This window comes from Brachionichthys hirsutus, chromosome 5, assembly GCF_040956055.1.
Source record: "Brachionichthys hirsutus isolate HB-005 chromosome 5, CSIRO-AGI_Bhir_v1, whole genome shotgun sequence".
NCBI classification, from domain to species: domain Eukaryota; kingdom Metazoa; phylum Chordata; class Actinopteri; order Lophiiformes; family Brachionichthyidae; genus Brachionichthys; species Brachionichthys hirsutus.
In genome coordinates, this window is record NC_090901.1 from 11715098 (window position 1) to 11740078 (window position 24981).

Below are 24981 nucleotides of genomic sequence, written 5' to 3' on the forward strand. Positions count from 1 at the left end.
CTCCGCATCATACCAGGAAGCCTTTAGAGGGAAACTGCTCTTTATGCTCTCCTCCAGGAAGGTCAGGATTCCATCTGACCTCGCAAAACGGGACCCATGTTCACCAGGTCTGAGAGGGGCGGAGCCAAGTGTCACTCTAGGTCACCGCGAGGTGACTATTGTTAGAATAAATATCAGACGAAGACGTTCGTGCAATTCAAAAAGAGAACAAGTTGTGTATAATCGGCGTCTCATGTCGAATCCATGGAGAAGCATCGCGCCGCATTCCTTCTACCAGCCTCCTGGTGCCTTTAACAGCCTGTGTGTGTGTGTGTGTGTGTGTATGTGCGTGTGCGTGCATGCATGTTTGTGTGTGTTTGGCAGAGTGGGAGCGCCTCGTCCCGTGGGCCTGTGCTGTGATGAATGACGTTCAAGCCCACTAGTGACAACCCAGCTTCTAATGACTAACCAGCTGAATGACCGGCCTTAATGGAAGGCATGACACACACACACACACACACACACGTATCCTTGCATTAAATTGAACACACACCCCAAAAAAGGGTGGGAATACATCTCTCTCTCTCAGATGGAGGCTGTGATTGGCTCGTGCTCCTCAGGCTAAAGGGTTAGCATTAGGGTTTTTTCCCCCTCCATATTTTCCTTTCCACCTCTGAATCCTGTTAGGACCTTCCAGAGACGTAGGAGCGGTGGACCGGGGTGAGGCGGGAGTGGAATGGGTAGCAAGAGAAGAGAGATGCATATAGCGAGAAGGAAAAGAAGAGGCGGAGAGGAAGAAACGGAGAGAGCGTAACTCCTCGGGTCGGCCAGCTGGTCTCGGTCCAGTCGCTGGAAAAAGAAGCCATCATCTGCAAACCATCATCCAGTGTCCACGCTTGGACCCGTTTTCAGCACCTGTCACCCATCCCGTCAGTGTGACAAACTAAAATAAACATCCAAAATTAATTACCGAGCCCAGAAGATTCCAGAAAGAGCCAAAAGCATCACCCCCGATGCAGAAGCGGCAGCGGAGGGATTTCTTTCCCCTCCTCCGTTCATTCATTTATGGTTAATTGTTACGAGGCACACGTGTGTTCGTACACAGAGCTGTCAGAGTCTGGGTGCGGCTTACAAGCTATTTAGTCATGGAGCAGTAAGGAAGGTCGCTCCTAAAGTCTTCAGTCAGTAAAACGCCCGTCCTCCGCCGTCCTCCTCCATATTTACCTCGACGTGCCAGGTGGAGGTGAAACGCAATGTTCAGGAAAGTTTCAGAAATAATGAACATTCAGAAGTTATTTACATTTAATCACGATATTCACTTTATATTTAGTTGTATAAATATTTGTTTTATATAGTCAGGTCTTTGTTCCTGGCCACACAAAGATAAAATTACGGTGGAAATGTTTTCATCATACTCGATTTTCTACTAAATCCTTTTTTTTTTTAGATTTGATTAAAGGAATTCATGCTAAAATAATTATTTGACAACAGGCTATGTAATTAAGATTTTTAGACGTGAATAATTAAAAAATGCGAACTCGTTACACTTGAAAAAAAAGACAGATCAAATTCACATTATTTTGAGTTCATGCCAAACTTGTGTTCAATATTGGATATAAATAAAAGGGATCATCAAAATAAAGGTCATGTGTTCCACGGCGACACTATTACGGCCCAGAAAGGCAGGACAATTTTTGAAAATCCCATTTGCAGCCTGTCGGTGAACTTCACAGAACTCAGCGCTGCTGACACGAAGGAGGAGCTGGGGGAAATTAATTTCCTCCACATTTTCAAGAAGATGATGTTCCGGCCTCATCCCGGCTGACGCCGATGCCATTAGACCAGGATGCCGGGACATTCTTACTCTAGAAGGGCAGAGGGGAGGAAATGAGCTGCTTTCACAGTCATTCCATCTCCAGACTGAGACTGAGCAGAACTCCATGAAGACGAACGCCAGCCCTAAAACTCCCGGTCCAGAATAAAGACGCTCCAGGTTTCTGTTGGCAGGAGGAGCAGAAAGTCCGGATCATTTTTAGACGTTTCTCTGCAGCGTGCGTCTCCTTTCTGTTTGAATGTGTAACTTTATTTACCTTTTTCACCGTTCTGATTGAAAGATGCACGGCAGAGAGCGTAGCCTGGCTAAATGTAGCTAAAGACAACTGTGCATCTGCCTTGCTTGATGCCCTCGCCTCTACGTCTCTGCTAACGTTTTCCACGCTGGGTGTTTCTATGGGTTGTTGCACGTTGCAGGTGTGTTGATGCTGCAGCAGGTGCTGCTGGCTGCCATGTTGTGCGCCGAGGGAGGCGGGGGGTGTGTGTCATGACCAATATACAGGGAAAGAACCTCTCACACATGGCACCGGCGCTGTGGGCCTCTGGAAAATCCATTTGAACGCTTTCTCGGCCCGAAACACGCCTCACAGCGAGCACAGAGACAAACACACAGACACACACAGACGCACACGCATGAGTCACACAAACACACACGTGGAGACGGGTCTGACAGACACACACATGCCTCAAATGCTGGCTAGTGCAGCGTGTTCAAGGAAAAAGAACATCAATCTTTGGACATAAGCGAACTCTTCTTTAAGAAGGGTGAGAAATGTTTCTGACAAACATCTCGGAAAAATATTTCTGATTAAGGAAATAAAAACTAGATTCGATCCAGCATCCGGATAAAAGCAAAGACTCAAATCAAAGCGGGCAAATCCTGATCCACTCCAGGGTTCCTTCCGTCACACTCCTAATCCTTTTATCACATTTAATAAAAGATGTATGTTGTAAGGTTTGTGGAAGTAAAAAGCGCTTCTGGTTCCGTGCCTTCATCTGGATTAAGTTCTATATTAAGCAGAGTCTTCCTCACCACATTCCCAACACTCCCACACGGCATCAGGAAAGCTTTGTTTAGATAATCCTGCTCAAAGAATCGGAAGCCAGTAAAAACAGCTTATGAGAATGATTGTTTAAAAAAATGTTTTATTAAACTCTTGTTTCCATAGTAACAGATAGTAATATCCGTCTAACTTTGCATCAGGCATTCCCAAGCTGTTTTTTTGGGGGGTTCTGACTTTTCTGTCCTCTCTGTAGGGGGCGCTGCCCCTCTTCCTTCCTCCCTCCCTTCTGCTGTCTTATTTATATCACTTAATAACGTTTTACTCTCAATTTATTTTACTCTCCATTCTCTCCATCTCTTGCTGATTGAATTTTCTCTCTGTCATCCACTGGTCCCTGAACACACCATCAGACTGCACAATGTAAACAGTGGAGGTGTTTGTGCTGCAACCAGGTTGCATTCACGGACAGTGGGATTTATCCCCTCCCCCCCTCTGGGTGACATCATGGCTCATGTGACAGCATGGGAACAAAATAGTGACGCTTTTGATCAAGCTTTTGAGCGTGTTCTCATCCCACGTCAGGTGCAGCGGACAGAGGACAGAAAGAGAGTCACTTCCTCCTCCGACCTTCCTGTCGAGACTCATTTCCCGTTGTCACGGTTCTCGTAAAACCAGGAAGGGGAGGAAAGAACTTTTCTTTTAAATGGGCTGTCTTTGTTTTGGCTTGAAGCCTTTCTAATTCCATGCAGCAGAGTGATTGGGTCAATGTGTGAAGTTCGAGCACCTCAAAGCGGGGGGGCTTCCGCGCTGCAAAGTCAATTCTATATGTATGGTGCGTTGCAGTGCACTGATAATGCGTTACCACCCCCTGCTCACTCCTGATCAGGTACAGCTGAGCCACCGTTACGCCCGATCGCGTTGTCGACTTCATTGAACGAGCTCGGAACCAACATCTGTTCGTTCTTCCTCTACTTAGAAGAACGTCAGCCACAAATTAAGCAGTTATTTAGTCCTTTGGATGAGCCCTGGTTCCGCTGTTTCTAGAGAGGAGAGCAACGTCTGCACTAAATATCGAGGCGGAGATTCTCTAACGGGCCCCTGAGGAGCAAACCGGAACGTTCTGTTATTGTTTTCAGAGAGGAAATCATCCTGAACGCTGGGATGTGCTCTGCTGGCTGCCTTATTTCGTTCTTTTCAAAAGCAATTAGGGTCCGTTAGTTAAGCCCATAAAAACACGGGCGGAGGTTTCGCCAAAGTGGCGTGTGGCCGTGGCGCTCAAGCTGGCGTCTTTCTGGGAAATGCAAAGTTAAGTCATTCATTGGAAGTGGAAAAGCAGAGTCAGGAGAACCTGGTTTGCTGCTTTGGTAACGTTCAGGCTGCAAAAGTGAAAGAAGAAATGAAAGCATCAGGGGTTGACCTGATTAGCGTTTCCTGAGAGCGTTCATCCTGTCATGGTAAATCACACCGTGCACCCTCCGGAGGGAAACCCACTCAGGGTCTCCTCAGTCCATCCAATCAGCACGTGTCACTTTATTTACAACACATACAAGTCACGTCTGATTCGATGGCGCTCATCCGCACTCGTCTCCAAAGGATTTTCAGCTGGTTGTGACTCGATGAAACGAGTCCACGGGGCCGCCGCACACACCGCCGTGTCCGAAGCCTCACGCTCCGTCGACAGAAGGTTTCCAGATTCCGTTCTTGTGCATGCTTTAATAACGCTTTGATCATATGGAAGCATGTGTGAAAGGAGGTGTGTGTGTGTGTGTGTGTGTGTGTGCGTGCCGTGCCAGCAGCACACCTGTAGGCTGGTGTTCATTACAGCGGCCCTGAGTGATGGCTTGGCCCCGTGGGCGGCCCTTGTTCATTGTCATCTCCCTCCACTTAATTAGCCCTCACTCACGGGTCGCCGCCGCCCCCGCTATGTGTAGCGTTACGCTCAGTACGGTGCCAGGGGGAACGGGAGCGTGCGCACACGCGCGCTCAGACACGCACCGAGTCCGCAGGCATCACCGTCGCACCTGTGCATGATTTTTTGCAGAGATTACCCCGGCACAGGCCGGGCCTTGTTTTTAGTTGAAATTACACCGCAGTGGTTGTTCAGACGGCAGCGCCGGGACGAAAGGTGTCTCTGTCTCCATCGGCATCGGGGGCTGTCTCTCCAGGAGATTAGAAATCGAGCCATTACCGGAAGAGCTGTCAGCAGGCCTCCTGAAAGGGCATCGACCTCTGCAGAGGCGGACTTCTTCGTGCACGTTCTGCTTGTATTTTTCCTGGAGATCGATTTGCACGCCGCTGCAGCAGAAGAGGCCTGTGGCAGGACATTTCTCGTGGCGTAGGTCGGTCCCCGGGGCGTTAAGCTGCTTATTAAATGACATTGCATCCCACATCAGGCTCAGACCGACCCGGAGAGAGAGAGAGAAAGAGCGTGAATGTGAAATGGGAACAATGAAGGAGAAGAGAGAGGGTTGTGAGCTCTTCCAGCTTTGCTGCAGTCGGTAGTATTTCTGCTCTTTGCTCCCTAACCCGTCCACTCCCTCCAACATGTGTTCTGGCATTGATCCGGGGTTGTATAAAACAGGGAGGAGGAAGAGGAGAAGAAGAAGGTGGAGGAACTTGTGAGCGGGGCGGGGGCAGCGCGGACTCCTCTGGCTCCTCTTCCCTTCCCCTCATTCGGACCTGTCAGGCGGGAGGCCAGGGAGTAATGTGGAAATGTGGACGGCTGGCGTCGACTCGATTAAGTCTGCGCACGTGTCTCTGCACAGAGGAGAGGCCGGGCTCAATCACCCCTCGTCCTGACACCCTCCTCCTCCTCTGCTGTCTCTCTCTCTTTTTCTCTCCGCATCTCTTGTTTCTTTATTTCTCCCGCTCCTCGGCTGCCGCTCCCCGTCACTCCTCCCATTCCGAGGCTGAAGGTTTTTCTTCCCTCTGCTATTTTTTTTCTTCTTCCAGATTCCCGCCCTTCTCCTTCTGCTCTCCTCACTCACTTTGTGGAACTCGCTTTTCTTTTGTTTGCAAAGCCCGTCTTTCCCTTCTTTGTCCTGCACTCTTTCTCCCCCCCCCCCAGCCCCTCTCTTTCTCTTTTTCTGTCTACGTGCATGTGTGCACGTCGTATTTTGTGTGTGTATTTATGCGTATCTGTGAGCAGCAGTGTGTGTGTGTGTGTGTGTGTGTGCGTGTGTTGTATGGGCGGTCGGGTTTGGGTGCCATGCAGGCCGGCTCCAGGCAGCCTCACCCCATCTCTTGTAGGCCAGGAATCCTTCAGGCTCCCCAGGGAGAGTCTGGACAGGAAGTTTGGAACACCTTGATTACACTGGTCCTGCTGATCCCTGTTAAACAGAAGGAAAAGGTTTGACGGATGTCCAAGAGGTTCCTGTTTCTTTTCCACCAAGTAAAGCAAATATTCTGTCGTCACTAAAGACGGCCTGTCAGTAGCACAGCTGGGCTGCAGGCATGGCGCTATCACCAGCTCGTAGCTGCGATGTCCCTGTGAAGAACCTGTAAGGAGTCAGAGACGCAGACCCAGCTCCATCAGTCCGGTGTCAGGGACGAGTCCCTAAACGGAGTGAGTCACCTGTGCAGAACGCAAACTGGACTTTTCCTTCTGTAACAGTGTCTCCATCCTGTTTCACTCAGCGTGCATTTCTTTAGTGTGTTTGACTTAGGGGGTTTGGCGGTTTGTTTTTTGGGGGGTCACGGTGGATTTTCCCAACGCTCCGTGCCCAGTCATCATTTTGTGACGCTCAGAGTTGGACCAGCTCAGCCAGGAGAACCTTTGCCCTGCTCCCTGCAAGGCTTGAGGACTGCGAGCAGCACCGGCAGCGGCTTCGCTCTATCCATCACATGCCTGTCGTTGCACCAGTGTGCTAAATGGTTCTGTTAGCGCGCCGCGCTGGCCCCTCAAAGCTCCCACTGTTCCCACCTCCACAATGCGGTTTCCAGCAATCCAACCCATGCGTTGATAATTTGCCCTGAAAAATTACAGGGGGACAAACATCCAATTATGGTTTTGCGCCCTGTTCCCAGCGTTTTAGAGAAGCGCTCTCATAGCCGAGCTTTTCAGGCAAGGAATCTACTCGACTACCTCATCCTCCTTGTTGGGCGGTCTCCGCCTCATCCCTCAATCTTTCCATTTGGCGTCCGTTGCCGATACGGTCGCCCCGGTCACGCCAGCGATGACAGATATCAGCTGATCTGCAGTCAGTTCAGTATTACGACAAATAAAAACCGCTGAGCCCGGGCTGTCATTTAATGCTCCGGGCTCCGAGCCAGCCGGACTGTTTTTCCTGTCTGTCAGCGTGTAGAGCTGGAAATCATTTTTCACCAGGCTCGTTCGTCTGACTTGCAGATTGCGTGGTGTTATTAGGTCAGAGTGGTGATGTGCTAGTCGCATTGCATCATCCGCAACAACGCGTGCATGCCCATGCTTGATTATCTTATCAGATTGAGGTGAAGGCAGGATTGAGCGTACATCTGCTGGATTGTTTTCTGCACAGAATGCAGCCATTTTCTTCCGGCTCTGTTTGCCGTCTGTTTTTAAGGTGGACAGCCACTCCTGCTTTTCATCCTGAATGTTCATTTGTTCCCCCACTCAAATGAGAGTTCGTGTCTTTTGGGGCACGATCTCAGCAGATCTGGTGTCTCTCTGGTGTAGGGCTTGGAAACGCAGCACGGATGTGATGAAGACACGCCCAAGGGATCCCTAAAGAGACGGGAGATACGCTCCATTCCAGGAGAAGGTACTGGAAGGCCAGCCGTTACTCTACACTTTAGATAAATGACCTTAAACAGTTTATAAATACCACAATATTTAAAATTATGCTTATGCAAAAATGTGGATCAGGTTCTTAAAAGCGGTGATCTGACACGTCTCATGTCACCAAAGAACATTGGCAGACCTGCGACTGTTCGTTACCTGCACCAATGAGGTGGTTGGGTGATTTCATGGTTTGGATCAATTCAATTGATTTTTATTTCTATAGCGCCAGATCATAACAGAAAGTTATCTCAAGGTACTTTACAGGTTTAGAGCAAGCATGCGAAGGAGGCAAGGAAAAGCTTCCCTTTAACAGGCAGAAACCTTGGACAGAACCTAAGACTCATAGTGGACAGCCATCTGTCTTGACCGGCTGGGTTGAAAAGGAAAGAGAGAGAGACAGGTAGAAAGACAGAGAGACAATGACAGAGCAGGAGAGACATAGACAAGGACAGGTAGGAGGAGAGTCAAAAGCAAAGCGAGTGATAGAGAGAGAGAGAGAGAATAGGAGCAGACAAGAACATGTGTATTTACACGGCATCCAGGGATTCACAGCATATAAACTCCTGAGGGTCTCATCTGTAAATCCTGCTGCTCGAGGACATATTTATGTCCTGGATAACTTTCGGGTGTGTTTAATGTTGTGCAGATCCTGGCAGTAATCCCAATCTGCTGGATTAAATGTATTTGTGGAGCAGAGTTTTTACGGTAAGTGTTGAGTCTCGGCACAGATACACTGATGTGCGTCATAGTTTGATGTTATTCATGGATTTTACCGGCTCTTATCGAGATCCCACTTCTGTGATTTCACATCCGGGACTCTAAATTGCTTCTGCTATCTTCTGGTTGCATCTTTGGAGAAGCTGAAGCCACCATGATGCGCAAAAGACTCAAATTATAAGCATCAACTTGACAACGGACCCGTTCAGACCTGTCTGGCCTCTTTGATTGCCTGTCTGTCTGCTGGCGTGTTGGGATGATGGCGTGGTTGTGGACCTGGAGACGGAGGCGGCGCTGCACTTTTAGTAACCGCTGAAGAAGCATGTGGGAGTTCCAGAGGAATGTGTTCACTGGTCATGTGATTAATTTGTTGTTTTCATGAGTTTATCTTTTATCACTGTGCAAATAGAAGGAAACCATCCTGGAGTAGATAAACAGAGACCGATCGGGTTGATCATGGGCCGACCTCTCGGCGGTACCCGTCTCACCGGCTTTTTTATTTCAGTTTATAGGATTAGAGGAGGTCATGTGATCAGTGTTTGTTTATCTTTGTATTTGTAAGCATAAGATAACGCAAAAATGATTTTAGCCAATGCCAGGGTAGAAATAACGGGGAAATACGATGCAAGCGGGAACTCCGTTATTATGAATCCTACTATAGCAATGCCAAAACCCGCCCTTCGCTGCCTCTGATTGGCCGGGCATGAGGACGATGTCGTTGTAGTTAGTTCATTGATTGATGGATGTTGCGTCACCGTAGTAGGAAGTGGAGGCACATACTTCAAATGCTGAAAGGAAGGACCAGAGAGGCTGCCCACTATACGAAAGCCCAATTAAACAGCAGCTTCTAATGGCGGCCGTCTCCCTCGCCGCAGACCAACCACACACCGATGAAAGAATATGGTTTACCCCCCCATCTCTTCACTTCTCTGCCCTCCGATAGCCGCCACCTCCAGCAGGCCCTTGCACCCCTGTGGAAGAGGCGGAGCTACACACTTCAATTCAGATGAATAAACGTGTGCGTTGGCATGACCATCGGCTGTGAACGAGAAAAACCCAATTTAATCCAACGGTGGTGACTGTATGTTATAATGAAGGAGGGTGGAAGGGGGATGCAAGGGTCCACTGTGCAACCCCTCCCCCCCCTCGACCTCACCTCGCCACCGCCCACCCCAAAAACCTCCACCCGAGCGAGGGAACCCCCCCGGCTGTCAGCAAAAAATAGAACATGCCTAATCCTGCTAAACAGCAACCAATCCTATTAGGCCATGAATTATAAATCCTCCTCCAGCGCAGAGGAGCAGTCACAGCTATTTCCTTCTCTTGGGGCGACACCTTCGGCTCGGAACATTAACCCTCGGTAATCGGTCCAGTCGCATCCACGAGGTAGGCGGGTTCTCGTGTTTTAGTTCTGCTCCAGCTGCACGGGCGTCGTCTTAAAATCCTCAATTGTCAATGAATTATTAACTGTAAGAAACAGCCGCCATCACTCCACCGGTTAAACGAGCGCTCCTCTCTAATGTCCTCGCCGGCGGCGGGGACCAGACTCTTCTCTTTGATCTCTTCAGATAATGAGAGGTTGTAAGACACGAGATCTTTTACATTAAACACGAGCGGGGGCGAGGTCTCTGTCATTGGTGGGTTTCTGTCTGTTGCATCCAAGGGTGGGGGTGGGGGGGTATGATGTCAGGAGGGCAATGTGATGATTTTAAAAGTGATATTTCAATAGACTCGCTGCGAGATGGTGAAGCATTCCCATTATTTTTTTCATGTATCTTATCCTTCGTTGTTTTTTTAACCCGTTTATCGGGCCTTGCTTGATTTGCGGACTTTCAGAAGGCTGAAAGAGAAACAGGCCTGCTGGATAACTCAATCATTTTCTGCCTTTGGTCTTTAATTCAAACTTTCTTTTTTGCATATCTGTGTCGAAACTTTCAGAGTTTTCCGTGTCCTACTTTTACATCGCTGCTCCCGGACACACACACATACGCACACACACACACACGTCCCACTGTGTTTGGAATGGACGTTTAGAGTGACAGCAAACACACAACGTCTCCGGCCTCTCTGTGGCCACACACACACACACATACACACATCAAACGTTGTTTCGTTCCCTCTGTTCTCTCTTTGCCATCGGCTCTTAATGGACGCCGAGCCTTGATGTGGCTCGCTTGTTGCTTTTGTCTCCAGCGTGTCCTGATCGGTGTCTGCCGATCTGGTGGGGACATGAAAACAACCAGAGCCGACACACGGCCATGTTGAACCAGCTGCGTCTCGCTGCGATGTGAAGAAGCAGCCATTCGGGTTCTGGACGTGTGAAGTGGCGGAGAAAGAGAAAGTCGGACAAGCGGCAGTGAAACTATTGAACTAATTATTTTAACCTGGGTCGTTGTCTTTCGTCTCTGCAGCATCATGCCTCAATGTGTGGCTCCCGGCTGCAGCGAATCAAATCAAATGACGCTGGAAGTGAGTGGAAAAGCACAGACGGATCCTTCGTTGTTGATGGGGGAGGATTTTATGTCGAGTTTCAAACATTTATCCACTCTGGTCTCTGTATTGTGATTCTTATTCAACACTCATTCTTAAATAGTTTATGAATAAATCGTTTTGTGGGGGTGTCCATTGTGTCTCTGCCTCGTTCCCTCATAGCTCCCTGTCACGCCTCCCTCTGGCAGCTTAGATAGAACATTCCTCAAAGAACGGAGATATGATAAAAGGGTGCCTGTTTTGAAGAGAACAGAAGGAGAGCGATGTCTTTGATGGCACGCCACTCATAAAGCTTATCTCAAACACACACACACACACACACACACATACACACAGCCCAGCGGTGTGATCATAACACACGTTTGAGGCTACCTTCTGCAGGCAAACTGGAGGAAGGAAACGAACAGATTGCGGCCACATTTTTAGCCTCCATTTCGATGGATATCTGAGTCACGCACCCTTTAAAGGCGTCACTGACTCCAGAGCAGCTTTTTGTTGCTCGGCGGGGCATTCTCTTCGACATGCTAACAATGTCTCGAGAAGGCTTTGCAAGCAATGCGCATTCAGCTTGCCGCTGCTAAACAACAACGGCGTCTTCCAGGAGCTCGGATATTGGAGTTCAGGTTCAGTCTGTCGAAGTGAAACGGAGGATGAGCCTTACGTGTGATCTCTGCTGACTCCAGACGAGTCTCCGTGATTCCTCCGACTGTCGAACCTCCTGCACACAAAGCAGAGAGAGGAGCACAGGAGAGGAGGAGGAAGGAGAACCAGCGACGGCAGCATCATCGCAGAGATGTGGGAATTACATTCCTTCAGTTTCTGTGTGCCAAGTGTTTAATGGAGCCGGCGGGGGGGGGCTGACAGAAACCCTCTGTGTTATTCCTTTATCACACGTACCCGACATCCATTGTACCTCGAACGAAACCTCTTTGTTTCATACGCGTTCTCTTTCTAATTATGGTCCAAAAGGCATGAAATCCTCCTGATCGATGATGTTGAGCAAGGACGTGCAGGGGGGGGTGGACTTTTAGCACCCCCTTTGACTAAGACGGGCCTGTTTGCATGCATTTCCTCCGTCTCGAGGCTGAAAGAAGAGCAGCCCGCCGCCGTTTGATGTCGTGTTTTATGGACCCACATTGTCCGTGAAGTTTGTTTGTTGTCTCAACCTAATTGAGACCTCAGAGCGACTTGTTGACTCCACCCACACCCTTGTTCGGAGCGAAGGAGACCTGCTATTGTGTGTGTTGAGGGTGTGTCTGCTTTGCAGGGACGTTGTTGAAAGCAGAGTGCAGATATATACATTATCCACCCCCATCCCCCCCCGACATAAAAGCGCCAGCTTCCACTTAAGAACGGAGCCCTTTCACACACGGTGAAACTGGAAAAGCAACCAGAGAGCACAGACCTCTGCTAAGCAGCTCATAACCATCCACATAGTGATCTGGATCATCATCGAAAGGTTCTCAATTGTTCTTGGTGTCTTTATACAACAACCATGAAAAGTGAAAGTGAATCCATAAATGGTTTTTTTTAATGTTGAAGTAATCCCTGACTGTTTTGACAAATTGGTCTAAAAACACAAGAATTTGCCTCGACTACGAGGCAAATTCTTGTGTTTTTAGACACAAATATATAATTATTTCTTATAAGATATAAAATCCATTTCGTTGCAAGGCATTCTGGGTGTGACGTGAAACGGCTGCAGCACCGAGCTCAATGCTATTGTTTAGTATGGCAGTGATGAGCTCCTCCATTCAGCCTTTACAGTCTGAACCACAGCATCAGTGAAGCATTCCAGGTCCACACAGTGAAGCAGTCCAGGTCCACAGACTGAAGCAGTCCAGGTTCATGTAGATGCCGTCCCACTGACTTTGGACCAGGTCTTTCTTGGTCAACGGTGCAGTCGTTTATTTGCGACAATGAAAATCTGATTTTGCGCTCAGCGTCTAGTTCAGGGGTGGGCAAACCTTTTGACTCGCGGGCCACAATAGGTTCTAAAATTTGACAGAGGGCCGGACCAAGAACAGATGGCTGGAGTATTTGTGTGAGCTAATATAAATGACACATGAAAGCTATTGCATTAAAGGATTTGGCCTTTTACAGGTAGCATTACAGGGAAAAGGTCAAATGAATGAGGTTTAACTATAATACAATTATACTTCATGATATAATTTGGACAAGTTCGGCGGGCCGGATCAAAAAGACCAACGGGCCGCATATGGCCCCCGGGCCTGGGTTTGCCCATGTCTGGTCTAGTTTTTACCGGCAATCCAGCAAGGGGAAGAGAGAATTCAAGTAATAGATTCTTGAAAATGAAGTCATGATTTATTTCTGCATTAAATGCTAAGAACCAAGAACAGGGTGGTGAAGGAAAGTCACGTGATCAATACCTCCGATGCGCTTCCATTCGCCAGAGGTCAACAGCAGCTTCCTCCACGAGCTGAAACTGACAGTGCTTGACAGCTCTTACATGGGGTCTGACTCTGCCTGCAAACACGACTCGTCCCCATCACTCAAACTGATTCCAGTCACTGGACCCGTTACAGAACCCCCCCCAGCAAACATCATCCAGGCACGCAGCTGTCGCGCACGTATGACCCAAAAACATGTCTCGGTGTTTTCTGACAAATCACACAGAGCACCTCTCTGAAAAAACAAGCAGGAGTGCATGCCACGCAGTCACTGTGGAATGCGAGTGCAAGGTGGTGTGAGTTGTTTGCATCCGCTGTCATTTGCTCCGGCGTTGAGCTCCACTCCGGTGGGTTCTCCCTCGTGTTGACACAGATGTGCTGCTTTGAGTCGAGGGAAGTGTGTCTTGGAACTCATCTTAATGTGAACTGAGTCTGCTCTTCTTCTTCTTCTTCTTCTTTTTCTTTGCACCGTTCTGCACATTCACACTTATGACTGACGAGGCCTAAAGAGCCGGGGATAGTGTTTGGATGCATTGTGTGCATGCGTCGCAGTCTATGAGTGCATCCTCTCCTCTCATTTTACAGCGAGGAAACATCGGTAGACTTCACCATCATTGTCTTCCCCCTTTTGCCGCAGGCTGTCCCATGCCCAGAGATCAGCCGTGAAAGTCCTCCGCAGAATGCAGTACTTTGTGGCCAGGAGGAAATTTCAGGTAAGCAGAAGGAAATCCAGAGAGGAGGAGAGAAAAGGAGGGTCGGTAAGGAGTGTGTGTGTGTAGGTGTGTGTGTGTGTGTGTGTAAATGCCTGAAACCTGCACCTGCATGTCGTCTTTGTGCTCATTCAGTTCATGCATGGTATCATGGGAGACAAACGGACCTGATTTTGCGGCTAAATTCACTTCCGTATTTTTTCATTGGACTAAAATGAACAGAATTGCTTTTTGGCGAGTAAGAAAAAAGAAAAAAAAGGAAAGCCCAGCTGTGTCTGAACTACTTCATTTTCAAGCTACACATTATTTGAGAGGAATTCTTATATTCTCATCGTGTTCCATGTTATCAATGATCTCAGCTGCACACCGAGGATACCCTAGACCAGCGGTCCCCAACTTTTTTCCTGCCATGGACCGGTTTCTTGGCGGAATTATTCACTTGCAATAACAATTAAACAAGTATTACACCAATACCTACTTGGTCACACACACACACACACACACTCCTTACCTACCCTCCTTTTCTCTCCTCACGAGGCAATGAAGGGTTCAAAACGGCTGTTTTTTTAGTAACGTATTACGTGACCAAGAAAAATGTTACGTTTGCGAAAATCCGGTCGTTTTTCAAAATAAAACACCTTTTAGACGCTAATAATCAATACAATGGAAATTGTATAAATTGGTTATTCTTTCTGTGCGGCCCGGTAACACATGCCTCACGGACCGGTGGTTGGGGACCACTGCCCTAAAGAGGTCATCGGGTTCACACGATTGCATTCCACGTGACCGTGGACTTGTTCGTGCGAGCACTCGCGCGCACAATGACTTAACAATAAACCCTTTGCGTTCAGGGGGGGTTCGGGATGTTTTCTGGGACCAAGCACCAGCAGCGATGGTTGACAATGGCCTTTGTGTGTGTGTGTGTGTGTGTGTGTGTGTGTGTGTGTGTGTGTGTGTCTGTGAACCTGTGTGAATTCATTGATCCACAGCAAGCGCGGAAGCCGTATGACGTGCGGGATGTGATCGAGCAGTATTCCCAGGGTCACCTCAACATGATGGTCCGCATCAAAGAGCTGCAGCGAAGGTGGCGTCTTTCACTTCTTTCCCTTTCTGTCTCCCACGTTGTGTCGGATGGTTGAAGCTTTTTGTCATCCCACGGGGGGGGGGGGGACAACTGGAGAAGATGGAATTTCGTACAGCTTGTGAGGCTGTAAACCAATGGCCGAAACACAACAAGACAGCCCGCCTAAAGAGGCCGATAAGCTCCGACACATGCGTACAGGCCCGTATGGGAGACCCACCAGAACTCTAGAACACTTTCATCCCACAAAACCAATCTGTATGTTAGGTTCTCCTCTTCTTCCTTCGCTTTTAGAGCTTCTAAGAACCCGTTTGCTGTGAAACTCGAGACGTTAGTTTTGCAGACAAAGAAACGTCAGCGCCTGCAAGAGCAGAGAATGTTCAAAACGACACAGACAAGTGTGTCAAAATGTTCCTTCAGCCAATTCCATCGCCGCTGAGGATAGAAAGAGAGACGGCTCCGTGACGGAGGTCCCTGTTCTGGATTCTCCTCCCGCTCCGTGGCTGGCTGCTCTTCCTCTGACGGAGAGGAGCCTCCTGGCCTCCCATTCGTTGCACCTCGTCGTACTTTGTCGAGCTGTAATGAAGTCCAGTCCCCACTCGCTCACCTTCCGGCTCCTCCCACAAATTGTCTTTGACTCTTTGAGTGATTTTCCGTTTGGAGCCGCAGCAGCGCTCCCGGGAGGAGGTCGCTTAGGTAAGGAAGTCGGTCAAACTTATGTCACCGCTTCGAACCGAACTCGGAACGTCTTTTCCGAGAGCTCGGCTGAAACGTGGACATGATGGACGATGTGGTGATACGATACGTGTCACAAAACTCATGTTCTGCAGGGAGGGGGGGGGGGGGGTGCTGGAGCAGGAAACCCCCAGCAGGGCTGACACACAGAGACAAACAGCCATTCACACCTACAAGTGATTATGGTGTCACCAAATCTACTTTCACGTGTTTTTGATGTGGGAAGAGGCCAGAACCCACAACGATCCGGGGCAACACCCCCACCCCCCCACCCAACCCCACCCCGCATTTACCTATTGACAAAACAACAACATGGAATCTATCAAATAAAAAGCATGTCAGAGGATCAGTGAAACATAAAGTTCTAAAGAGTTTTTGAGTTCATATTCCTGTAGTTGCTAAATTTCTAGCTCGTTGTCTGACATCACTTCCTGCAGAGGAAGACGCACTTTAACCCCTTAAATGGGCTCGTTTGTTTTTGTTATTGGCTCTAGGATTTTACTGTTTCCTTCACAAGCAGCAATCAGACGCCGTTTCTCTCTTGTCGTGTCGGTCTTTTAACCTCATGCATATCTTCTCCCTCAGGCTGGATGGCACGCTGGGAAAGCCAGGAATGTTCCTTCCAGGTAAATACACGACAAACACAACAGCCTGCATCTGACAGCCGTCGAGATGTGTGTGTGTGTGTCTGTCTGTCAATGTGTTCATCTCTGTTGCATCCTTTATATATGTTTCTTTTTTTCCGCTCTTTGTATTCATCAGGAAAAGGGGAAGATAAGGAATTCCCAACTATCGGAGCGCGCCTGATCAGACTGGAACAAAAGGTAGGCACGCTCCTTTCACTCAGTGTGTGTGTGTGTGTGTGTGTGTGGCAGAGATGAAGTGACAAGGTTATCTTTGGTTGTGTGTCCTCGTGACTCTAGCAGTTGTGACTTCCTGTCTGTCTGTCGGTTATCCGATGGAATCTGGTGGTGGGATCTCTTGATACTGATAGTGTGTTGCGGCGTCAGCGTCGGGTTACGTGTGTGTTCTATTTTTTTGTTCTTATTTGTCCCCGACTAGTTAGCTGGTGACCGTTCCTGTGTGTTTTTATTTCCATGAGGGGATGCTGGAAGTGCTGGGAATCTCTGTGAAGTTATGGGAGGCTAAAGAGGCCAGTGTGGATGCTGGGGGGGGGGGGAAGACGGGGGACGAGGACGCCAGCATGATGGCGATCCCGGGATGGATCACATTCCGGCTGTTGTTGGGAGGGTCTTTGGAAACAGGAAACAGAATGCTGATGGCTGTGAACTGGGTGTCTCCCATGATTCAGTCGTACCAGTTGGGTCTCCCAGTGTATCAGCCTATTGGTCCCTGTCCAATCATGTGACCTTGCCCGTTTGTCGGTTGATTAGCAGCATTAGCAAAAACTACTAAAAGACTAAACTTGTCTTTGTGCAAGCTGAAAGGCGTGGGGGGGGTTTGGCCTTGGTAGGGGGGTGGCCCCTGCAGAATGTGTCTGTGCTTTGTGTCTCTGATTGCATCACGAGAAACGACTGTTATGCATTTGGAGGTGCGTTTCTGAACCGGGGGGGGGTCATTCCAACAGCGAGTGGGAACGCTGGTGTTTGCTGCTCACTGGCCCTTTTGTTGCAGACAGAGTAATGATCTTGAACCGATGTAACCTGGAGACCTCCCTCGGTTACGGCCCGTTTACTTTAAGCTGCATGTTGCAATCACATACATAACCCTCCAGAGGCGCCTCCTCCTCTTCCCCCCGCCTCCCGACTCCTTCCTCTCCGGTTTGGCTTAAAGGCGCAATAAAATGGAAATCAGTGGAATCACTGATGTTGGACGCTTTTCCTTCTGGATCCGAGTCATCCGACCCTCTCGTCGGAGCGGCTCCACATTCCTGAAGGAGACAGAAGCAACTGGAGCCATCCGTCCTTCATAATCACTGTTTTCCTCCTTCCACGCTCATTCCTCTGGTCACGTGACTGTTTTTCTGGTTCTTACATTCCTGTACACCTGTTGTATTGAAATGAGCCCCCACACCCACCCTGCCCCCCAGGCAGCAGGTGGCTGAACCTGTTGACCCCCCCAGTGCCATTAAGACGTCTCACAATATCTCACTATCCACTCAAAGACCTGAAGCAGCTTCTGATTGGTCCATCCATTCAGGCAGTGTTATGGGAACATCACAGCATAATGATCAATCATTAAATCGATTAGAATTCTGAACTATAGGTAGCATTTTAAAATCAACCCAACACTTGAATCCATGTTGAGACTAAAGTCAAAATGCACCATTCAAGCCGTTATCCTGTTTGACCGCAGCGGTCTGGATCTCCGGCGCTCCGGTTGGGGTTGCGTCGCTGCAGGTTTGTCTAAATACGATGTTTCCCAACAGCTCGGAGAAATCATTCACTCACCGTGCATGTGTGTGTGTGTGTGTGCGTGTGTGCGTGCATTCCCAAGCCTTCCTCATTCACTGACTCACTCCTGGTCCTGATCCAGCTACGTTTCTTCTTCTTCTTTAAAACCTATTCCCACTCTCTCCTCCGTCGCCCCGTTAAACGCCACACATCCACCTCTCCGCCGGCGTTGTGATGCGGCTGAGCGAGTAAGATTTCATTTTCTTGTCCGGCCATTATCGGCACTCGTAGATGAATTTATCTTCAGTGGAGTGAAGGGGGTTCGGGCATTGTGTGTCCTGTACAGGGACAGACAGTGATTTATCTCACACAGACAAAGACGCATGTAGATCCACACACACACACACTCACGCACACACACACACACACACAAGGAATGAGACGATTAATCACCAGTGTGTCTGACCTCACACTCTCCAGATTGAATTCTCCAGGAGAGACCTGGAAACAAAGATGGATGGCGCTCTATTTTTCTGTCAGATGCACCGGATGAGAAATTCCCGATTGACGAGCCCGAGCAGCGGCCGGGTTCTCCGCCTCAGCCCATGTGACTCCATCAAGTTCAAACCCTGACCTGACCTGAGGCCTGCCTCTTTTTTTAGATGCCCTCTACAGCATTGTCAAAGAAAGTAGAAAATAAATGTTTTTTCTTTCCTCACCTTCGTCCCATCATTTTTCTGAATTTCATGGAAATAATTTTTTTATGCATAGTCCTGCTTGAAAGCAATAAACAAACAAACAAACAAACACAGCTGTGTTCATTTAACCGAACCAGGTCCAGTTAGGACCACGGGTGTGAGGTTCCATCTAACACGCCCCCCAGACCCGCTCTGATTGGCCTCTGCTCCGCTACAGGGGCCGTAGATCGCACTCCCTCTGTGGTTAGCTGCATGCTGCTACATTAGACAAACAAACAGGGCCTTGTATGATACCTGGTATGATGTGCATTAGCGGCGCGTGTACGATGAGGAATGCTGCCCCGACCCGAACAGCAATTAGGTACTTATGTTGTAAATTACAGCGAGGTCAAATACTGGGAATACTTGAGGGGCGGGGCGGAGTGTTGGGTCTGTTAGGAGTCCATCTGTAAGGCATTTAGGGCCCCTCAGCTTTAAAAGCATGACTTTGAGGGGGGCGAGTGTGTGTGTGTGGGTGTGTGTGTGAGTGTGTGTGTGTGTGTGTGTGTGTGTGTGTGTGTGTGTGTTTAGACTGGTGACATCCAGACCCCAGCGGAGGGCTTTACAGATGAGGGCCTGGTAAACACACACTCACATTCTGTATAAGAATATTTATACATCAGGTCGCACACAGAAGATGTGTGTGAATAACAGAACATTACCAACACAAGATGAACAGAATTAAAGACAGTTAATAAACGTAAGTGATTTATTCCGGGGTATTTATTTATGTATTTCTGTACATAAAAGAAATGAATATATTTATCTTTGATTCTTTCTTATTATCATCTCATTCTAATCAGTTATTTTCTTTACAGTTGCTTGGTGATGTTTATGCTTCGTTAGTGAAATGAAAAGCCCCCCCCCCCCCCCCCCCCGTACGGACACCTCTCTGTTTTCCTCCCCTTTGCTCTTATTCCCAGCACCTCCCTGCCCTCGGAGCTCACTGTCTGTTGTTGTGCTGTGTTTTGATATATGTGTGGATTTGGCCACAGCGAACACAGTGGGGAGCCGGACTGACCGGGCCGGTCTAAACAAAGAGAGGAAACTTGGCAAAGGAAGCGCGCACGCACACACACACACACACACACACACACACACACACTGCAGAACAAGCTAACAGCTTTTCTCCGATTTAATCGCTGATGCGTTTCTTTTCGTTGGAATAAAGATGAAGAATCTTTTTTTTATCTGTGAAGGAACGCTTCTTTCCACTGCAGCGCTGTCACAGAGAGGTCAAAGGTCACTCTGTGGAGCTGCTCGGCCCGAAGTCTTCCCTTTATGCAGCTGTACCTGCTCGTAGCATAGCAGCGTATATATTAGCAGCAGCGTGTGATCCATTAGCATCCACGCGGCCCGTGGCATCGCTGATGACAGAAGTTCAAAAGGTCCAGCTGGAAGCCTCTCGCTGTTCCGACCGTTTGTTCAGATTGATTGAGATTGAGACTCCTATTTCTTCCTCCTGTCGATCAGCCCTGGCCTTCGTGCCGGCGTGAACTCCTCTTCACCGCAACACTTCCTGCCGTTGATGTTGTATCCGTGCGGCGTTGTGAACGAGTGTTGCGCTGCTGTGGGTTCGGTAGCACACCGGGAGCGGTGTGCCGTTTGAGGCGCGGCCCGCCACTAAATCACGTTTCGGCGGTGTGCCGGGGATGCGGCCCCTGGCAGCTCCCCGACGGCCTCTGGCTCCCTTCTCCCAGCGCCACTCTCTAATTTCCGAGCCGGGACCCTGCCTACTACTGCGTCTTTACCGCATTCCCACAAACCAGAGACGGACAGTCTGCCTGCATGTCTGGCTGCTCGCTCGCTCTCTCTCTCTCTCGCGCCTATCTCTCTCTGCCTTTGTGTCTCTATCGCTGGATGTTTTTTGCCTGCTGAGTTTGCCCCTTCTTCTCTCCTCCGTCTGGTTCCTTGTCTTCAGGATTATAGGTCTGCAGTCTCGCCCACTGCATCTAAATCACGTCGGACCCGGCCACCGACTCCCATCCCCTCGCCTGTAAATACCCAAACTACATTTCCATTTTAGTTTAAGGACCCTGGGATATATATTTGCACATATATTTTACTGCTTTGGCTGAATGCCGTTACTACTCCTGGTTGGGCCAGACTAATGTACTCCTACATGGACCAGTTCATTATCAGCAGGGAGGTGTGAGCTTATTTAGGGAGGTTATGGCGGGGTCAGCGTGCAGAATGAAGCCGGGGTCTGTGTTTTATGGGGACCTGTAGCCTTACTAACTCTCAGTGCTAAGTAGTTCTGGTGCCACCCTACTTTTGAGCGCTGTTAAATCCGTCTATGTGGGGTGGAGTGCGAAACCAGCTGTGAGCGCAGGAGGAGGAGGAGCGATTAAGGAGAGCTGGTACCTGGAGAGTGTGAGCGTGGCTTCCGCATGGAACATGGACTCATTTTTCAGGAGTTCCAAAACAATAATATTCCCAAAAAGCCAGAAACTGAAAATGATACGGACCTGATGCATGAACGGACCTAAAATCGGACGGCATTACCTGGGAATGCCCAAGATTGGGAACACACACACACGCCGTGCTTCATCCCGGGCACCAGCAGCGCCGCTGTTGCCGGAGCATGTGTCTGGGCACGGAGAACCACCGGGCCAATGTCTGGACCGCAAGCGGCCCAGTCAAACCTTTACACAGCCATAAACACGGCAGCATTAGAAGCAGCTAGTTAAAACCAGCTCACGAACCAGGGCACTAGTCTCCTCTGGCTCGGCGCTCCGCTGCAATAAAAGTCTTTACGCAGTATTTTTAATCTGCTCCTGTCCGTGTGTCGCCGAAATACCCGCTATTCGTGGTTCCCAGTGGACGAACCTGAACATGACGATCCCCTGACACTTTGTTTGGGTCTCGACACCTATCAGGTGAATCTAATGGACAGCTTGCAAAAACAAATATTCAGTATGTGAGGTAGCAGGATCAACAACCGGTTTTCTCCACGGGTGTCATGGCAACAGCAGCGAAGCTACAAGCATAAGAACAATGAATGAACAGAGGCGATAGACCAGCAGATAGATAGTCTGGAGGTCTCGATGTCTCGTCTTTGGCATGCTGCTGAGGAAGATGGCGGGCGGGCGTGTCTGAGCGTGAGTCGACCTGATAAGAGGAGCAGATAACGGGTTGCAGTGAACCTCAGACAGAGACAAGAATACTTCACAGGAGGAGGCCAGAGAAACCTGACCGGGTTATTCTGACCTCTTAATGTTCTCACCGGCGCGGGACAGGAGGAGAGGGATCGAGGATTAGCTAACCAATCAGGACTGAGGGCGGGAAAAATGACTTCCTTCATGTGTGAAATCACGGATAAAAACACACGTGTCGGTGGAGAGAAGCCGGGATCGAGAGGTCGCTGTGTGCCGTTCCCACCCGTCCGTGTCTGGAGGTCAAAGGTCATCTCAGCGGGTAGGGCCAGCGAACCACAATGGAGGCGTGTCTGCATGTATTTGCAACCGTATTTCTTGCCTTGTTGGTTCGGCCCAGCTGACAGGAGGTCGAGTACGACTCCGGACTCCAGAGGCAAAGAGGGAAGCGGCGAGTTTCCTCAGGAGGGAAGACGGCACTTGAGAGCGGCAATAGTGTGTGCGTGTGTGTGTGTGTGTGTGTGTGCGTGTGTGTGCGTGTGTGTGCGTGTCCTCACACAGCTCACTCAGCACCTTGACTTTGGCGCTGCGCCGCCGTGGAGTTCTGCTGCCTCAGCGAGATCGCTCTCCTCCCTTTTCCTCTGACCCTCCTCTCACCCCCCCCCCCCCCACTACCCTGCTCACACCTCAACCTTCAAGAAGCTAAAATCACTCCCTCCTCTCCGTCTCCTGAAGGAGAGATACATGCTCTCACCCCTCATCCCTCCCTCTCTGATAGTGCATGGGGGATGTTGACTTGGACTACTGTGGGAATCAAGGAATTGTGTATGCACGCGGATGACGGCGGCCAAAGTATCGCAACATACTCCTCTCAGATCGCATGTTGCTATGGCAGTCAGCTGCATTTCCACGGTAACGTCTTTGCTGAAAATAGAGATTTTTCTGCGTGTTTTGGAAAGTTTGGCGCTCAGCGTTTTCCAAACACGCTGCAGTGCAGTGTGCATGCCAGGCCAGTAGTTGGCAGTGTAACCTTTCAAAACGAATGTGCACAGACTTTATTAACAGAGGAGGGCTGAGTCAGAATACTTTTGCGTAAAATAACACCAAATCAATTCAGTAATCACAACGACATGAAAATAAATACGATAAGTGCTCCAGGCTTTAGTCTGTAAACTACTGTAATCCTTAAAGTGAGACATGGTGGAAGTCAAACTGGGTCTTTGTTTTATTTGCTGGGGGGGGTTGTCTTTTTAAGTTAATTCACCAAATAAAATACTTTTAGTCTTAAATATGGGATGGTAATCTTTTTTTTTCATGTTTGAGACATAGTTGTTTACGATCGCTTTAATGATAGAATCAACTTTTATAAATGAATGAATCATGATCATTCTAGCTGCTGTTGTTAACTGTAAACCCAATGGCTTCCTGCTCTTTATTATTATCTCTATATGTACTAAATAAAGACGAACCATAAAAAAAAAAAGAAAATCTGTATTTTGATCCATCTGATCTGGATTATAATCCTTACATTCTCATCAATACCAGCACCGTAGAGGTGTCAGGTTTCGTTAACAGAATGGATTATGGGATGTTACCTTACTGAAGTCATGTCTTCACCTACGTACTTATATTGGTGGGTTAGTTGCCAGGGTAACGGGGTGGATTTCCTCCTTTGACCCAGGCAGTCAGATGGGCGTGGGTGGAGGTGAAACTGAGCGTACTGTCCCTTTAAATCTGTGCCAGCAGCTCTGTCGTGGCGATGGCGTCTGACGTTAACGACTATCTCTGCTGCCGGTGGAGTCACGTCCCTTCAGCTGCAGACGAACGGCGTCATCACGCCGCCAGACAACTTAGTGTCCTGAGATGAAAACGCCCCCCCCCCCCGCCCCCCGCCCCTTTCTTTTTGTCTCAATATCCGTCTCCTCTTTTCATTTGTTTTTCCATTGTTCCTTTTGTTTTTGTCCTTCATCTCCTTCTCCCCTCTTCTCTGAGGTTAACCGCTGCTCGTATTACACTGCATTACAACTCGTCCACAAAACGTTGGTGAGAAAGAAAAACAACCCACGCTCGTCGTCTTCTCTCTTTCTTTCTCTCCTGCTCGCATTCTTCTTTCTTTTTTTCCCCCTTCTTTTGCTAAATCACTAAACAACGGAGCCAAAAACAGTGAACTGCCTGGAAACCCAATATGGGCTCCACCCTGGAGATTACACGGTCGGCCCGGCCAGGCTGCACTAGAATAACAGCCTGGCCCGCCGACACCGTGCCGGCCTCCTGTTGGTGTGTTTAGTGCATCCGCACACACACACATTTATTAAAGATTTGTATCTGTGGAGCAGAAAAAAATACCAATTAATTAGATTTAATGAAATTTAACTCCTAAATTTGTCGCAGGAAGTTTAGCAAACAGCATTCTAAAATATCCCACTTTAATGGAAGTTCATGCAGATGTGCGTTTTCTTAAGGATTCATACAACCGGTAAAAAACAAATATCACTTCGCAGAGCCAGGAAAGACCAAAAAAATTGGTCATTAGCTAAACATAAAGCTTAAGCTAAAGAATGACAAGAATTTAATATAAAATTTGACTGATCCGTCGAAAACGTTGTCAAATGAAATCTCTCAAACTTTCTCGAGCAACTTTACCTTCTTATTTATTCTGTAACTAAGGTTAAATCTTATCTTCTTAGCTAGATAAAGCGTTGAAATGTAAATCTGGTTCACGCATCCTTCGTTGGATTTCTCGCCAACACGCCGCAGTGACTGGTGGCATCATTCTACCTGCCAGAAACCAGTCTGGTGTGGCCAGACACTGGGCCAGATCTATCTGGTGTACTGGATTTAACCGCTGGGCATCCTGCTCGACACAACTCACCTCATTGAGTCCATAAACGGGGGGGGGTGTAGCAGCTCCAGGATCCGTGGCGACGGCTGTGACTCTTCATGCTTTTATGTTGCAACCATTTTAAATGCAACATTTTCTTTTGAGACAACTTGAAACTCTTCAAAATAAAAATCCAGTGAACCGCCTGATGCCTTTACTTTGAAATCGGTACAGGAAGTGTCTGTTAAAGGCAAA

At 48.7% G+C, this 24981-nt stretch overlaps 1 protein-coding gene across 1 annotated transcript in view; it reads left to right on the forward strand.

The window, feature by feature from the left end:
* The window catches only part of kcnq1.2 (potassium voltage-gated channel, KQT-like subfamily, member 1.2), a 110111-nt gene that overhangs the window by 56159 nt on the left and 28971 nt on the right, over positions 1 to 24981 (forward strand). The window contains exons 14-17 of the mRNA XM_068739223.1: positions 13831 to 13906; positions 14893 to 14987; positions 16305 to 16345; positions 16482 to 16543. Of these exons, the coding sequence (XP_068595324.1) occupies positions 13831 to 13906; positions 14893 to 14987; positions 16305 to 16345; positions 16482 to 16543 (274 nt within the window). The remainder of the gene's footprint in view (positions 1 to 13830; positions 13907 to 14892; positions 14988 to 16304; positions 16346 to 16481; positions 16544 to 24981) is intronic.